Genomic DNA, 17,008 nt, shown 5'->3' on the forward strand with positions numbered 1-17,008 from the left:
CCGGATCGGGTTAAACGGATAACCCGACCCGACTCCAGTTTTTGACTTCAAAATAAATTAAGTCAGCACAAGGCTGTTTGCGCCAGTGACAAAACAAACAGCTGAGATTCCATTAAGTACATTGAAATGTTGTTTTTGGTCTCGTGCTTTGACCCACAAGATCAACGGTCTAAAACACTCTACGTGGCCATGAAGAAAGAATTTGCCCATGCACTGCGTCTCTCATGCCCGACGGGTGACGAGTGACGACCCTTTCCAATATTACTCTTAAATTCGGTGCCTCTGTTCGTTGCCTGTTAACAGTTCCTCCCACTCTGCTCGTTCATGTCATCCTTGGTTCCCATTTCTCCCTTGATACCCTAAAAAAGGGGCGTTAGAAATTTCGGAATGCACTCAAAGATCTCCGAATAAATTCCTCCTCTCTGTTGCTGGACGTCGTAGCTTTCTTGTTTTGTGACTTCATTTTCCGCGGATCGATCTTGATCGACAATGGAGGAAGATGGCTGTGCCACGCAACTGATTGACGGAGACGGTGTGTTTAATGTCTCCGGTCTTGAGAATTTTATGAAAACCGTAAAGCTTGGGGAATGCGGTCTTTCTTATGCCGTCGTCGCTATTATGGGGCCACAGAGTAGTGGTACGTTTAGCTGATTTCCTTCTTTCTGTCTTCCTTCATTTGATTCTGTCACGCCTGAGTTTTTTCTTTATCATTCTTATATTTTCTTCTTGATGAATTGTTGCGTCAGTTTGTTAGAATGCAAGTGACAAGCCTGCAAAAGTTTTTTCTCTGCGCTGTTGACAAAAATTAAACCAATCAAAATAGATTGCACTGCAAGATTTATTTGGGTTTTTGAATCATTTAAAGTGTGGCAGTGATATCTAGTTAGAGTCTCAATGAGGATCATGTCCATTACGTTTTGGTCCTCGGGGATTATCGATGAATTTTGAGTAAAATACGTCAACTGCATTTTGGGAACTAGAGTACCTCAAATGGTCAGCACAAGGGGGATTTCTTCTGCTGGGCGTGACGGCAATGCTTAACGTACCTCTCAGTTTGGTGGCTTGTGTAGAGATTGTTTATTGCCTATCATGGTGTCGAATTGGACTTTCTGACTCCAGTACTGTGCCTTTCCTGGCTTGGTGTGGGCTCATGAAATGGCTCATCCGTTTTTACATGTTTAAACCCAACGAAAATGTTATAACTTTAACTGTTTGAATTGGCTCTAATCTGGTGCCTTATGCCTCAAATGGATGTTTTCTCTTGACCTGTGGCTACTGCATATTGAAATGAGCATATTTAATGCTTGTGATCTTCTTTTTAATAGTTACAGACCTATCGTCTCCACCTCTTTAGAGAGCCATCCCAATCTTACCTATGGCTGAAGTCATTTACTGAGTAGAAGAATGGAGCCTCTCTTAATATTTTGATGTTTCTCATACTTTAGTGTGGAGAGGCTTTCCGCTTTCTGAACTGTCCTCCGACCCTATCTGTAGTGTGGGTAGAAATCTGACTTTTTTTTCTTGGATAAGACCAAGTAATCTTGTATGGTTTCTAATTGACCTTAAAGCATTTATGCATACTGTCTTTGGTGTTTTCAGCCAAAAGAAATTATCTGATATTGTGGGAATTCTTAATTGCACCTTCCTTAATGGCTCTTTTTCTAAGCAGGTAAGAGCACCTTATTGAACCATCTTTTCCATACCAATTTCAGGGAGATGGATGCTTTTAGAGGAAGGTCAGGCTTTTATCTGAATTCATTTTCTCTCCCACTTCTTTTATTTCATTCAGGAGTAAACTAAAAAAGAATATGTTGTTTGTTTCTAGGCATGTCTTCTTTAGTATTCTCTGCATTCTGAGGTATGCAAATTGTGTATTTTTCCTGTTGCAGGTCCCAAACTACTAAAGGCATTTGGATATCTAAATGTGTTGGTATTGAACCTTGCACAATTGCCATGGATTTGGAGGGCACCGATGGAAGGGAAAGAGGGGAGGTAGTGATACTAAATAAACATGGTTTTCATCTTTCTAGCAATGCCTATAGAAAATTAACTTCTTTTTCTCTCTGGTATTAATTAGAGTTTCTTTTTGTCACGATACTGGTCATCATGGTTTTTAGAACTGAATAGCATGTATTTGTGGTGAAGTAGCATGGTGGAATCATCATATCAAATTATCAGCACTTGTTTCAAACTTATATGCTTTTGTTGTCTTGTCTTCTCCCTACCTCTGCTATTATCTGTTTACCTTTCACATGGTTTCCCTTGTAATTACTTATGTACCCTTCCTGTATACATGCACTCACACACATTTTAAAAAAAATATATATATATACATATATATGTAGAGAGAGAGGAATAGAACAGACTTTTCTTTCTGTTTCTTCTCTTTTACATGTATTTTTGCCATTTCAAATTAATAAAAATGAAATAAATCGTCATTTGCTTGGGATTTTGGTTCTGTCAGTGTAAATTTTTGTAAATTGTTACAGTCAAAATATCCATTTAGGAATGTCATTCGTCCCATTATAGCCAGTATTAGACGAGTTTAAATGCTACATCTTGCTAGCAAGTGATAGAGCAGAGGAAAGTAGTTTAGCTGTAAACCAAAAATAGTTAGGGCAAGGTTGTGCTAATGATGATGATGGAATGCAATATCATTGTAAACTCTGCCTGTAGAAAATTTTCAGTACTCTTTTATGAGTAATTAGAAATATATTTTTTTGGATAATGATTGCATAAAGAACATTGTTAAATTTTTTGGATAGAGAAATACTTCACTGATTTGTTGTAATTTGAGTACAATGGACCTCTATTAATAATAGAGGAAACAAGTAGAATCCAATTATAATTAAACTACCTTTGTCCTAATTACATCCAAAGTCTAGCACTTAAAGATAAGTCCTAGTATAATTAAACAACTGAACATAAATAGAAGACTGAAATAACTAAAACACCTTTAATAGAGACTCTTTTGTGAGACCTCTTTCCATGAAACTCCTCTTAGACTCCACCATATTAATTTTGGCTCCGTGAGACTTCTTGTAGTGATAGTGTCAAGTAAGACTCTTCCATACTTGCTCTTCAACAAACACATATGCACCCAAGACTTGAACACAAGACCTTATTGCAGAAAATATAATTTAAGAGAATAAAGAAACAACTCTCTTTTTGTGTTCAGTTCTTTATGTCTTACTGTTTTTTGTGTCAGGATGATACAACCTTCGAGAAGCAAAGTGCTCTCTTTGCTTTGGCAGTTTCAGATATTGTGTTAATAAACATGTGAGTCTGTTGCTTGAGCAAAATCATGTCAGCTCTCTCTCTCTCTCTCTCTCTTTTCTCTCTCTATGTATTTGTAGTGTTCATATATGAGAATGAGAAGGAGGGAGGAAGAGATGGGGAGGGGGGTGTACATTAGTAGGTGATTCAGATTTCTCTATATCAGACATTACTGAACACCATAAATGATGCATACAGGTGGTGCCATGACATTGGAAGGGAACAAGCTGCCAACAAACCTCTCCTAAAGACTGTATTTCAGGTACCAAGTGTTTCCTGGGGGTGATTTTGCATTCATCTTGAGATTCCTTTTTAAAAATATTTTACATACCTACGGTACATGAATGGACAGGTCATGATGCGCTTATTTAGCCCTCGCAGAACAACTTTACTATTTGTTATTCGTGACAAAACTAAGGTTAGTCTTTCTCTAGTTGTTATCTTTCTATGCTTTATTTTTTGTCCCATAAAATGTTTATTCTGTTCATTGTGTGATGCAGACTCCATTAGAGCATTTAGAGCCAGTTCTGAGGGAGGATATTCAGAAGGTGCCTTTTCTAACTTTTTCTAGTTCGTAAATCACTTTCGCTTTTCTATTTCTCTGTTGGCTAATTAGTTTAGGGTTTCTGCAGATTTGGGATTCAGTGCCTAAGCCTCAGGGTCACATGGATACTCCTCTTAGCGAATTTTTTAATGTGAGTTGCTTGAGAATTTACTACTGACATATCATTCAGACAAAAAAAAAAGAAAAGAATTTACTCATGTTTTGGTCCTTCAGTTCCTTGATCTGTATAACTGATTCAATGGGTTGACATCAGGTATATGAGGCATGAGGTTCTTACAGTAGTCCTATGAGAGATAATAGTGACACTTATCACATCCTATGAGAGATAATAGTGACTCTTCCCACATTTGGTGGGTCATCATGTAGAGTTCATTCCCAATTTGCTACATGGTAATCCTGTTACCAAAAATGTTAACACTTGAATGTCTTTAGTCTCACAGAGAATTTTCAAATATGGTATACACACGGAATAGTATCCAAATGCGAGGGCAAAGTGTATAGCATCTTCTGGAGACCTTTTTGAGCTTCCATTTATCTACAGTGTGTTCGGAAGAAATTTGGACAGGAAATCCTTCAAAGTTGTGTCAGGCACATAATGCAAAAAGCTGTCTTAGGTTCATTGGTCTCTTTTCATTTTATCTCAAAAAAATTTCTTTCTTCTAAGGTGCATATTTGTTTTGCTGTTAAAGGTGGAGGTAACAGCTTTGTCCAGTTTTGAAGAGAAAGAGGATCAATTTAAAGAGCAGGTATTTTATCTACTTCAGTGGTGATGTCCATTTCTCTTATTAGTCTGTCTGCGTTTGAAAGAAATGACCCATTACCATGGAAAATGAGCAGTTTTTCCTTAAAGTGGAACAATGGCAGTACAGTTTTCTTAAATCATGTGGAGTATCTTTTTGTTCCATATCACTTACACTTTCCTTACCTTTTTTTTCATGATTTTTTTTCTACCTTGCAGGTTGCTCAGCTAAGGCAATTGTTTTTCCATTCTATTGCACCTGGGCGGCTTGCTGGTGACAGAAGGGGTGTAGTTCCTGCTTCAGCTTTCTCTTTCAGTGCACAACAGATATGGAAAGTTATACGTGAGAATAAAGATCTTGACATTCCTGCTCACAAGGTATTTTGTTTTACACCTGAATCAATAAATAAGAATGATTTTTCTCAGATTTTGGGGCTAACATTTCTTATTTATTTGTTATTGTATAGGTGATGGTTGCTACAGTGCGGTGTGAAGAAATTGCAAATGAAAAGCTCAGTCACTTGACTTCTGATGAGGTACACTATAATTTACTACCCTCAACGTCTTAGTAATATTTATCTTACAAAATCACAGTCAGTACTTATGGAACTTTTAAAAATATTTAGGGTTGGCTTGAGTTGGAGGAAGCAGTTCAATCTGGTCCAGTCCCCGGATTTGGGAGAAAACTTAGCTCCATCTTGGAGGCTTATCTATCAGAGTAATTTTTTACCTTTGCTGCAATAACGAATTATTCATACTTTCTGCAATGTATTATGGTGCTGGTTTATGTGGACCAAGGATAATCTGGAGCCATGACGCATTCATACCCTGTTTTACTATTTACAAGAGAGTTGGTGTCACTTCCATTTCTGTTTCTTCTTTCTGCATATTTAGCATGGACGAGATCAACGTTCCTCAGGCTGTTTTCAGGCATGTGAGAGAAGCATTCTTGTTTGGAAACATGTGTAGTCACAGCTGAATTTCTGTTCCTTCTTTCTGCACATTTAGCATGCAGAAGATATACGTTCCTCAGGCTGTTTTCAGGCATGATAGGAGCATTCTTGCATGGAAACATGTGTAGTCACAGCTGAACACCTTTTGAGTTTTATGTTTACATTAATAAAAAATTTACTGTGATGCATGACAATAACTTCCTTTAGTTCTTTGAGAATTATGGTTTTCTTTTACAAACTGTATGCTATGGTTATTACTGATCTAAGCAATCTAGTGAATCTTTGCTTAATTTTCTGGAATGTGAAGTGTTATCTTGTTTATGCACTGAACTCCATTTGACTATGATGTATGCCTGCTTTGCTTGTGGGCTTATATTGGGTTATAGGCTGTTAAAATTTGTAATAGGTCATCCCTCTCAAAGGAAATAATGCTGTCAAGAGGGTCTGTAGGGGGCAATTCTCAAGTCCCTTGCTTGTTGTCATGGAAAGACATGATGGAACTGCTGTCACTTAAATGAACAGGGTGTCAAAGTAAGTGGCATCCTTGCTTCTCCAATCAGGTGGTAATGGGATTGTCTCTGAGAAGACACCTTTTTTCATATGGAATTAATTTTTTAGTGGGAGTCAAAGTGTATAGTCTGCTCTCAGAACATTGGCACTGTTTTATGTTTTATTACACGTCTCCTTTAATTATTGATGTCTATCATGGTTGTACATTTTCGCCATGGTGTAAACATTTTATGAAGGTGTAGGAGGATGCTTTGTTGAAGCTTAATAGGGCTTCAATTTGAATTGGTCAGATTATTTGCCAGGACTGAGGATATGTCTTCTTGTTATGTTTTAATTTCCTTGATGATGCCCATATTTGTTTTTTTTTAACTTCAGATATGATGCTGAGGCTATTTATTTTGATGAGGGTGTGAGGACCGCCAAGCGGCAGCAGTTGGAATCCAAGGCGTTGCATGTGAGGACATATATCCTTTTCCCTTTTTGCCTCTTTAAGCATTTTTTTTTTTTTTGCATGTTTCAAAAAAGCGTAATTAACTAAAACGTGAAAGTAATGAAGCATCACAAGGAAGGCTATCACTTGAGAAACTTTAGTGTCCAGGTAGCATGTGACCTTTGTGGGTGTTTTTTTAATAAACTCTGGTGATTTCTTAAGACATGACACAAGTCAGTAGGAAAGTTCATTGCATAAATCTATTATAATTAATTTTATAAAATTTTAAATTAATACTCTTCTATCTTCTGCTCATGCACATTTTTTGTTCCTCTGTTTGCAGCTTGTGCATCCAGCATATCATGCCATACTGGGACATCTGCGTTCTAAATCATTGGAAAATTTTAAAAACAAATTGGAACAGTCACTTAAGAGTGGAGGAGGGTTTGCTGCATCTGTTTGTGAATGTAATAGGTCTTGTATGGTTGATTTTGATCAAGGATGTGAAGGTAATTCTTCATGGATGTTATATTTTCCATCCTTTAAGATATGGTGCATTCTTGGATCTTTTTTACAATAGATATTGCTCAAGTCCTGGGTTCTTTTCTTCAAAATCAGATATTCAGTTTTGGTTGTTCCTCTCCTAAAAGTATGACATATAGTTCGTGAGCTATGCCTCAGTATCTTTTGAAAAAACTAGTACAAGATACTCTTGGCAGAAGATTACTCTTCTTTACATGTGTTTTATTATTGTCTTGTGCTGAATAAAATCTTTTCAGTAGTATCCTAATTAATGAATTTGCTTCTCTCAGATGTAGCTGTGCAACTAGCAGATTGGAGCCCATCTAAAGTCCGAGGAAAGCTTTGCCGTGATATTGAAGCATATACAGCATCTCTTCGTACCGAGAAATTGTCTGCATTGGTTGCAGATTTTGAGGTAACTCAGATTCTGGCAAAACATGCAATTTTAACTTTTTTTTATCATTATCTTTATTTTTATTTTTAGAATTTTGTGCTTTCTTTTTCTAATAAAGCAATGAATTTCTCTTTAAAAGTTTCTAGGCAATCTGCTTCAGCTTCCCCAAGTGCTTAGCCCTGTTTATCACTGGGAATATGTGCATGCTGTATGCGGTCCCATTCTCAACAAGGGACCTCCGTTCACAATCAGTTATTGCCCCACTATGAATCAGGATAAAGAGCACCAAATTATTGAGACACTGAAGCACTTTTTAAAAAAAAAAAAAAAATTAGGTCTTTAGCTCCCTCTGAGGATATAGCTTTCAAAAGCATCATACGGTCTAATTTTTCTCTATGGTGAAATAATCACCCTGCTTTAACTCAAAGGTGATCTTATTGTGGACCTACAGAAACAGTTAACAGAAGCACTTGCCGAACCGGTAGAATCACTCTTTGATGCTGCTGGAAAGGATACGTGGGAAGCCATTAGAAAGCTTCTTAAGCATGAGACTCAGCTTGCAGTGTCACAGTTTTCAACTGCAATTGCAGGTTTTGAATTGGACCAAGCAACATTTGATAACATGGTGAATAATCTTGTTGATCATGCACGGGGTGTGGTGGAGAAAAAGGCGAGAGAAGAAGCTGGAAAAGTATTGATTCGCATGAAGGATAGGTCAGCAAATTAGTCACCTGAAAGTGACAATCTCTTTTATTTCTTTGTTTAATTGATTTTTTTTAAACTTAGATCTAGTGAGCTGTTATCTTTGGATTCTTGTCCAGGTTTTCGACTGTATTCAGCCATGACAATGATTCAATGCCAAGAGTCTGGACAGGGAAGGAAGACATACGAGCAATCACAAAGGATTCCCGTGCTGCGGTATTTAAAATTTATTGAATTTCCAGTGCTTATTGTACTCTTTTGTTTATTTCTCACATCAAAGACTATGGAAGCATTACTACCTTTCAAATCTACCAAGAAATAGAAAGAGAACTTCAGCTGAAGAATTGTTTCTCTTCAGATTTTCTTTTAGGGGACCATATGAGAAGTTGTGAAACATATTGAGATCCATCTCCATTTATTGATATTTACTTCAGGCGCTGAAGGTTTTGTCTGTATTGGCTGCTGTACGTTTAGACGAGAAAAGGTCAGATAAGATTGAAAAGTTACTTGTCTCTTCACTTGTGGAAGGATCTGATGTGGCCCTAACTACCAAAGAAAGGAGTATGAGTGCTTCTCCAGATCCCCTTACTTCAAGTACATGGGAAGAGGTATTTTACAATGCCAAATGATGGTTAAATGCATTTTTTTCTGAAGATCTAGTATAATGATTTATTGTTGGTGTCTGCCTCTCCAGTTTTGATGATTTTACTGCATATATATTTTGAGACAGGTATCTCCGAAAGATACATTAATTACACCTATCCACTGCAAATCCTTGTGGAGACAGTTTAAAGCAGAAACTGAGTATACTGTTACACAAGCTATCTCTGCACAGGTATATGTTGTGTGCTAGTTGTGTTTTTATAATTGTGTCCTTGACTGCTTAAACATGAAAGCAAAAGACTTACTGTCTCAACATTTCAATTGCTCTAGTTTATCTCCAATTTTATCATGACCTAGTGTTGTTTATTAACATTTTTTTAAATACGTTTATTAATATCTTTTTTTGTCATTTTATCTTCAGGAAGCTCACCAGCGCAGTAACAACTGGTTGCCTCCTCCTTGGGCAATTTGTGCAATGCTTATCCTGGGGTTCAATGAGTTTATGCTTATTCTGAGGTGAGCCATTTGTTCCAATCTTTCAAGCCCACAACAAAATTCACTAATATTTCTGCTATGCTTGTTCTTTCAAGCACAAAGGACAATTCTTTGATTTTATTGTTTTTTTGGGGGGGGCAACGATTCTTTAATATCTGTTCCTCATTTTTTGCCCTTTTTAAAAGGTTTCTATCTGACATTTTGTTCCTTCGTTTTGCATAAACAGGAATCCTTTATACATCATGGCTATGTTTATCATATATTTAGTGTCCAAAGCTTTATGGGTACAACTTAACATTGAAGGAGAGTTTCGCAATGGATTTGTAAGTGCAGTTCCTGGCTTTCATCTTGGAGGGCCATATAATCAACTGTCATAAATAATATAATTATATAACCTTCTATCATATATCACAGGTTGGTAATGTTGTCGTTTTTAGGAAACAGTTGACATGGGGAAAAGCATTCAATCTCCGGAAAATAATTTCTCTATTTCTAAAACATCATCATCAAAAGGCATAGAATGCAGGATTACCCTTGCCAACTAACTATGCTGATATTCATTGATGATTAGGTAAAAAATAAAATATGTCAATGTGCAATTATAATTGGAATAACGGGATACTTCTTGCCATGGAGATTCTTTCTTTTCAAGTTTATTTACTGAAAGTAAATCCACTTGTTTTGCAGCTTCCTGGACTCTTTTCATTGACCTCAAGGTTTCTCCCTACTGCTATGGACATCTTCAACCGACTAGCAGCGGCAGGGCAACACCAGGAGAACCCCGAACGTCCAAGACCGGCTGGAACTCTAAACTCTCAAAGCTACGAGAGCCAAACACAGATAACAGAGCCTGTTGTTGACTCTGTTTCTGACTTACATTCTGATCACTCATCATCTGAAAGTTCAACTGATTCCTCGAGCACTTTAACACATAGAAATGTTACTGAAGCCATGGCCATGGACCGTACATGAAGATAAAGAGGAAGCTTTAATTATTAAAAAAGTCTCTCAATGTACAATATAGAGGTGACTGTTCGGCGTATCTCTAATTTGTTGTTGAATTCGGATTGTTACTTGTTATTCTTCCTCAAGCAGGTAAAGAGGCTTGTACATGTAGGTTTAGGACTATTCTTTCGTTTTTGTTATGTACTTTATAAAAGTATTAGTTGGCTCTTTTAAACAATTTTGCTGATTAAACTTCATATCGTATCCTGACTTGTAAGAAAATATCCTACATTTTGTCACAGCACAACAAGACATTGAAGCTTAGAAATTAAGTAGGACGATCTGTGGTTCACACCTCGCCATAGTTGAGGTAAAGCAAAGATTGTTAAGAGAAGACAAACTAGAAATAGTTTAAAACCAATAAGAAAATTATGTGAAATTTACACGGATATTATGAATTAAAATCCATTGAATTTATATAGAGGATTCATGGATATTGTGAACTCATACATGCAAAATTGAAAATATGTAAGATTCAATTACAGAAGTTATGCTCGCGGATGGTTCAAACTCGGTATGTTTAAGCAGGCTTCTGGACGCTGGGTTGAGGGTAAAAAACAACCCTGTCGTTTGGATCTTGGTAGAACACAAACAGGTAGAACCGAATCCTTAGGTCACAGGAAATCAACTTTAAAATAAAAAGAGCTTGGCAGCCATATGTAAGCCTACTTGTCTCCTGCTACGGTCGCTCTTTGAGACTTTTAGCCAACCAGATAGCAGTTTCTCTGGGGGAGACCTTTCCAGGTCCAAACGGTTTCAACAGCACTCCAAGCTCTTCATATCTATCTTGCTGCAACAACTGTGCACTGTACTCTAACAGCCCTTCCAAGGCTTCTGCTCGCTGCTGGTACGATGAGGTATCGAACCGCCGCTGCCGTGAGTCAGATGACCCCCCGCTTGAAGCAGTCTCAGCTGATGGATTGAGGTCTGGACAACAATCACTCCCTCCTTCCTCTGTATCCATCCGGAATGTCTGAACAGTGCATTTATCTTTTGTGATGGAGCGGTCCCCATATTGAGGAGAGGGTGTCGAGTGTTTCCGGTGGAGGGGAAAGAGAGGATCTTCAGATAATGGGAATTCAGCAATTTTATCAATGCGTGGAGCATTCATGGAGACATCTGGTGAGTCCATTCTGTAGAGAAGACTTGTGTTGTGTCTGCATGGTGTTTCCACAGTTGATGACCTAGTAGGTAATGGAAGAGATGCTCTGCGAGTAGGGTGACTGTAATTTTTCTCCGCTGGTGTCTTTGAAATGGGAAGCTGCAAAAAGAAACAAAAGTCAATGAAGTTTTGCAATAATTACAGAACAGTAACACCAATATCTCCTTGTCATACCGATTCACGATTTTGACCAGCATGTCGCATTTTTGATGGTTCAGTCTGCCTCCTGGGAGTTGAGAAGGCTTTAGCTGAAATAACTCTTGGTGTCTTTGTCACATGAGGCGTTCTCCAACTAACAGGTTCATAAATAAGATTCTCTTCTATGTGCCTACTACCAGCTGATACTAGAGCCATCCGTTGGGTCAAATAATCTGGAGAATCCAGTACTCTTCGAGTAGAATATGATTCTTCTTCAGTTGCTGGACTGCCTGGTTTCAGATACCTATCATTGCTGAATGATCGTCTTTTCTCTTCATCTCTGCATGGAGATGATAGTTCTGGTCCAGAAAATCTAGTTTTTTTAATGTTACTGCTTGCAGGCTGGTGGAGGGACAGAGGACTCCGGGTGAACCCAATTTTTAGGTGGATCTTGAGGACATATGGTTGCAGATGTGGATGTCGGAGAAGTTCAGCAGCCTGGCAATTGGTTTGTGGTACATAGTTAAATGAGAGAGAAAAACAGAGAGAGAGAGAGAGAGAGAGAGAGAAAGAGAAATACACTAGGTCTGTGTTCTGGACTTTTCCGTAACATGCTCTTAACAAGTCCTCTACTGCAGCAGAATTCAGAAACTTTGTTAATAGAACAAAACATAACAGAAAAGTTTTAAGTTGCAAAGGCTGAATTGTGTGAGAAGCACTAAAACACAATTTGTTCAAGTACTTCCATAGTTACTGAATTAGAAATGAGAACTTACAATGCACCAGAATATGTGGTCGGCAGTGGGGCAACTATCGATTTGTTTATCTTATTAATTAGTGCTTGCATATCCTGTTACCAGGGAAAAAAAACACATATCAATGGAAACAAATCAAAACAGAAGAATAAAGACACCTGAATTTATTAAGTAAAACATACTCATATAGCAGAGAAATGCAGAAGCCAATGTCTTCCGAACAACTAAAAGCATGCCCTAACACTGAGTTAAATCAGTGCTAAAACTCAGGCTTTCCGTTTTCAGATGAAATCCTAGGAAATATTGAAGCATCTGGCATTTGCCAACAAGCTCTTACAGCTCAAAGAAGTTACAATCTTCAAGATGAAATCCTAGAACAAACACTCAATACTGTCAACAAATGGAGAGATTTCAACCCAGAGAGATGAATCCAAAAAGAAATTGAAGGGCCAAACAAATGATGGTGCATTCATTAATTGAACAGCTCATTCAAAAAGCAAAAAGAAGGCAAGCCATGCTAAGATGCATGTTTCACTTTTCTTCGATTAAGTTTTGAATGACTTTCTAGTCAGATCGCTCCTGCATTTCGGATATGAAGTCTCATGCGAAGCTTTAGACAAAAGGTGCTATTGAGGTCTCGCTTCTTTGCCTCCCAAGCCTAATCCCAATCTAGAGCCAATATTAAGGCATTGACTGATACAATTGATATGTCAGGCCAGCTAACCTTGAGGATGGAAGATATACTAACTTGTCGAATCATCAAGTTCTCAAAAAAAAACACTCATATGATGTTAAGAGAGCATTTAAAAGGAGCCAAGCGGCACAACACATCCATTTTTTTCTCCAAAATGCAAGGCCCTAACCGTCTAAATAAATGATACTGCAGATGACTGATTATTCCCAGGGTCGAGCAGCTTGAATTATGGATAGTTTGTCAGCATGCAAAGACTGTCTCTATACTTGGACGCATATCAGATTACAAAACGATTACTTGTGAGAGATAAATGAAGCCCAACAGAAAGCCACCGAACCAAGCATAAAAAAGCCACAGAATAAAGCATATGACAGATTCACATGAAAAGTTCAAAGCAAGGAGATAATTAAAATGGCATAGGAAAAATAATAGCAAAAGAAACAACTGGGACTTACAAATGCTTTAAATGCAGGCCTGAGGGCAGTCATTTCATATATACAGCACCCTGCATCAGAGGAGATATCATCTAGGAAATGCTGAACGTAAGAAATAAACCAATTTGACAGAATTTTGGAAACATGAAATATGGCATACCTAGAGACCAAATATCAGATTTTGAGCCATAAGGGATATCAGCAAGGAGCTCAGGGCACATGTAGCTGGGAGTTCCCACAACCTGTTGCAAGTTAAGGAGATGCCACAAATAAAATTCTGGGAAAAAAAAATAATAGATGCGAGATTAGATGCTCACAGATGAGGCAAGGTCATCTGAAGTTAACATTTTGGCAAGCCCAAAATCACCTGCACAAGTGAATAATGCTTTTTAAGCAAACTGTACAGTCAAGCTCATACGTAACATTTGAAACCTTTAAAAGGGAATAGATGTATACCTAGACGAATATCCTGTTCTTTTGTAAGAAATATATTTGAACACTGAAGCAATTGTAGACATTATTAGAATACAACAGAGCCTTAGAGCTTTTCACAAAACATCTACTGTTACTTCTAAGACAAATTCCAAACAGAGCTTCTCACAGACCTTTACATCACGATGGAGAATATGGTTTATGTGCAAGTAATCAAGTGCCATCAGGAGTTGTACAAGCCATTTACACAATTTCTGTTAAGAATCCAAAATTACAGATTTAAAAAAAACAACCATTAGTAATTTATTCAAGGAAATGTGATAAAGTGTTCCTTCCCAAAAAACAAAATGATATGGTTGCTAAGAAATATAAACCTCTTCAGAGAAGTGGACTCCTCTGGCCTTCTTTATGACTTCTGCCCTGAAAGATGAAAAGCAACACCAAAGGGCCAAATTACTCAAACACTGGAATAGAAAGAAATCAAAACAGATCAATCAGCATAGTATAGTTCATGAGAATATATTACTACAGTATGGAGGCAGCTTACATGTCACCTCCTTCACAGTAACCTATGATAATGCACACATAGCATCCCTGGAAAAAAGATATCAGCTGGGTGAATACATTTACATCAACTAAGTGACATTAAGTGACCTTCTGCATTTATCCAACATATAGAAAGGGAGATGAAGGTAGACAGTGTAAGCTTAGTGGAATTACAGCAGAATATACTGTTTTTTTTTTTTCTGAGGGGTAACAATTCCTCAATCCATGGTAGTTGATGCTTCAATAGAAGCACAAAAATAAAATAGGCATGCTGCAGATATGAATAGCTCGAATGATCCTTGGATACACATAAAAATTTGAGTTGGACGTAGGCATCTCTCCTACAGGTGAAAATATCTTATGGTCCTTTAAATACATACTTTAGTATAAGGCTGCCACACAGAGGTAGTCAATACCTCTCATGACAAAGGAAGAATACCCAGTGCTCCAAGTAACCCAGATTATCGTGCAAATGAATTGTTAGTGCTAAAGGAGTTTTTTATCAAATAGAAGACTGCAGTACAGCTCAACCATGTAAAATAGAGATGACTTCTAAAAACTTACTGACCTTTTCGACCCAAGAATCCTTGTACTCCACAATGTATGGATTTCGCACTTTGGATATCAGCTCCATCTACATGAGACATGAAAACCCAATTATTAGCATTTTCTTAGAGCAAGTGCTACTCATTTATCATGCTTTCAAAGTTATTAATTTCTTTAAAATATTTTTTCAAACAGGTAGCTCTCATGTGCTAGTAGCAAAAGTTTCATTAGCAATCTTCAAGACCTGAAAAATATTGTCTCCAGCCACTTTCTTGACATGTACAGATTCTAACCAAGAGATAGAAGGAAACTAAACCAATGCAAAAGGAGAGTAGAGAGGAGCAAATACTTGTGAACCATACTGAGAAAAAGAGAACTGACCTCCTGATGTGCGGATCGGCAACATCGATTGGTTTGGCGAGCAAGACGAATTTTCTTCAAGACATATCTTTTAAAAGAGTAAAAGAAAGAAGAAACATCAGAGACTTGTATAGATAGAATGTATTATTACTAGCTAAATTGGGGAAATCTTACTTCTTCTTTTCTTGTTTATGCCTCACAAGAAGAGCAGAACCAAATGCCCCTTTCCCAATCTGCTCCAGTACCTCATACTGCTCCATTTTAAGCTTGAAAAGGTCCCCTTTTTTGTGCAGCTGGAGATCTTCAATTCTGTCAGAGTACATTCACGAATCATACATTGGACTGAAGTTCTGCCTTGGCATAGTAAATGTGAAAGGTTTAAGCAAATGAAAACTGAAATGTTACTAGAAAGGCCGTCGCCCGTTAATATAGCTCTGTATATCTCAATACAATGGAGATGCCCACTATGGTACAATTTTGTCCTTATAAACAAATACCACAACTACAAGCAAAACTTGGAGTACTCATATCTTTATTCTACATTGTACTAGTTAATCCCGAAAAAAGAAATCAAACACTCAAAACCCGAAATAATCATTAAACCGTAGGACTCTAGCAAGGAACAGAGCAGAGTTTGAGAACAAGAAGCCGAAATGACAAGGAAAAACGAGGACATACAATATTTACAATACCACAGAAACAGAAAAAACGGAATTAGAGAAGAATAACATTCGCAGAGGTCTCCAGGTCAATATTGCAATCTAAACGGATACGAAAACGAATTTCGCCAGTAAATCCATACGAAATTGTAAAGTAAATTCAGCAAATTCTCACCCGAAACTTAAATATGGCAATACGACTCACAAATAATTTCACCACTCACTCACAAATTACAACAGTCGACGATACTCACAAGGATATACAGCAGACAAGCTCGATTTTTTCGGAGAAAAGGAAAGACTGAAGCTACAGACCACAACTCGACTCATAATAAACAACCCTGACCCGATGACCAAACTGGCCTGAAAATGTAAAGCAACCGAAGAAGCTGGAGAAGGACATCCATACGACAAAAAGATCTCCAAATCTCCGCACCGTACTATTCACTGCAGCAGCAGAAATAAACGGTAAAAATGAAGACAACCACCAGATCAATGACCGCCCGACTGAAATCTCCAGAAAACAAAAATGCCGACAGTGAGAGAAATTTACCTCGTAGGAAAGCACATCGAAAATAACATAAAAAACTTAAAACCGACAATCGATGACAAAAATCTCCTCACTAACAACTTTTCTATAAATTAAAGAACAACTTCACCTCAACCACAAGACGACTACAGCACCCAAACATCCAAAGCAAATGCAGCTGCAGAAAACGCCATCAACCAAAAGCAAAAAAAAAAAAAACTACCTCAACAAATTCCAACGCTAAACACACTCATCCGACGCCAAAAACCTCCCTCACTAAGAAAATGCAGTTAGAACCAAGAAGCCTCAAAACACAACAACCTCATACTCTCCAAACACTAAACCAACCTGCACTCCCTAAATTCAGCCCGAAATTTGAAAGAACAAACAACAAGATTACATAAACAACCAACAAAAGCAAGGAAAAAAAGAAAAAATTCCAAACCTCGAATTCTTCGCGGAGTGAGATCTGGACAGACGAGAAAGAAGATGAAGAAGCTAACGAAAATTCCGAGAAGAGAAACGCGACCTCCTCCTTCACCAGAAGAGGCGGCAAGCA

At 37.7% G+C, this 17,008-nt stretch overlaps 2 protein-coding genes across 4 annotated transcripts; one reads left to right on the forward strand and one right to left on the reverse strand.

Annotated features, from left to right (window-relative positions):
• Positions 1 to 331: 331 nt before the first annotated feature.
• LOC137934233 (protein ROOT HAIR DEFECTIVE 3-like) lies at positions 332 to 10,360 on the forward strand. The gene is made up of 22 exons (XM_068778507.1): positions 332 to 637; positions 1,670 to 1,736; positions 1,890 to 1,992; positions 3,209 to 3,279; positions 3,475 to 3,538; positions 3,629 to 3,694; positions 3,777 to 3,824; positions 3,909 to 3,971; positions 4,531 to 4,587; positions 4,800 to 4,958; positions 5,048 to 5,116; positions 5,207 to 5,298; positions 6,419 to 6,497; positions 6,817 to 6,982; positions 7,286 to 7,410; positions 7,841 to 8,103; positions 8,211 to 8,307; positions 8,526 to 8,699; positions 8,822 to 8,926; positions 9,116 to 9,210; positions 9,416 to 9,512; positions 9,877 to 10,360. Exons 1-22 carry the CDS (start codon positions 490 to 492, stop codon positions 10,159 to 10,161), a joined length of 2,493 nt encoding a protein of 830 aa, XP_068634608.1. The 5' UTR covers positions 332 to 489; the 3' UTR covers positions 10,162 to 10,360.
• A 213-nt stretch (positions 10,361 to 10,573) lies between these two features.
• LOC137934236 (serine/threonine-protein kinase Nek2-like) lies at positions 10,574 to 17,008 on the reverse strand. 3 transcript variants are annotated; one of them, XM_068778511.1, is made up of 15 exons: positions 16,895 to 17,008; positions 15,436 to 15,570; positions 15,283 to 15,349; positions 14,924 to 14,989; positions 14,357 to 14,403; positions 14,184 to 14,229; positions 13,983 to 14,063; positions 13,834 to 13,876; positions 13,695 to 13,744; positions 13,538 to 13,619; positions 13,399 to 13,448; positions 12,271 to 12,344; positions 12,075 to 12,126; positions 11,531 to 11,992; positions 10,574 to 11,455 (listed from the first exon to the last, which is right to left on the reverse strand). In XM_068778511.1, the coding sequence occupies exons 2-15, from the start codon at positions 15,519 to 15,521 to the stop codon at positions 10,874 to 10,876; spliced, it is 1,788 nt and encodes a 595-aa protein (XP_068634612.1). In that variant the 5' UTR covers positions 15,522 to 15,570; positions 16,895 to 17,008; the 3' UTR covers positions 10,574 to 10,873. The 3 variants fall into 3 exon arrangements, with proteins under 3 accessions (XP_068634612.1, XP_068634610.1, XP_068634611.1); XM_068778509.1 differs by having other exon boundaries at positions 13,399 to 13,469; XM_068778510.1 differs by lacking the exon at positions 16,895 to 17,008 and adding an exon at positions 16,175 to 16,362 and having other exon boundaries at positions 13,399 to 13,469.

The sequence above is a fragment of the Aristolochia californica genome, unplaced genomic scaffold (genome assembly GCF_029961685.1).
Source record: "Aristolochia californica isolate CCGP_79_NKW_82.1479 unplaced genomic scaffold, dmAriCali1.0.hap1 SCAF_6, whole genome shotgun sequence".
NCBI lineage: Eukaryota > Viridiplantae > Streptophyta > Magnoliopsida > Piperales > Aristolochiaceae > Aristolochia > Aristolochia californica.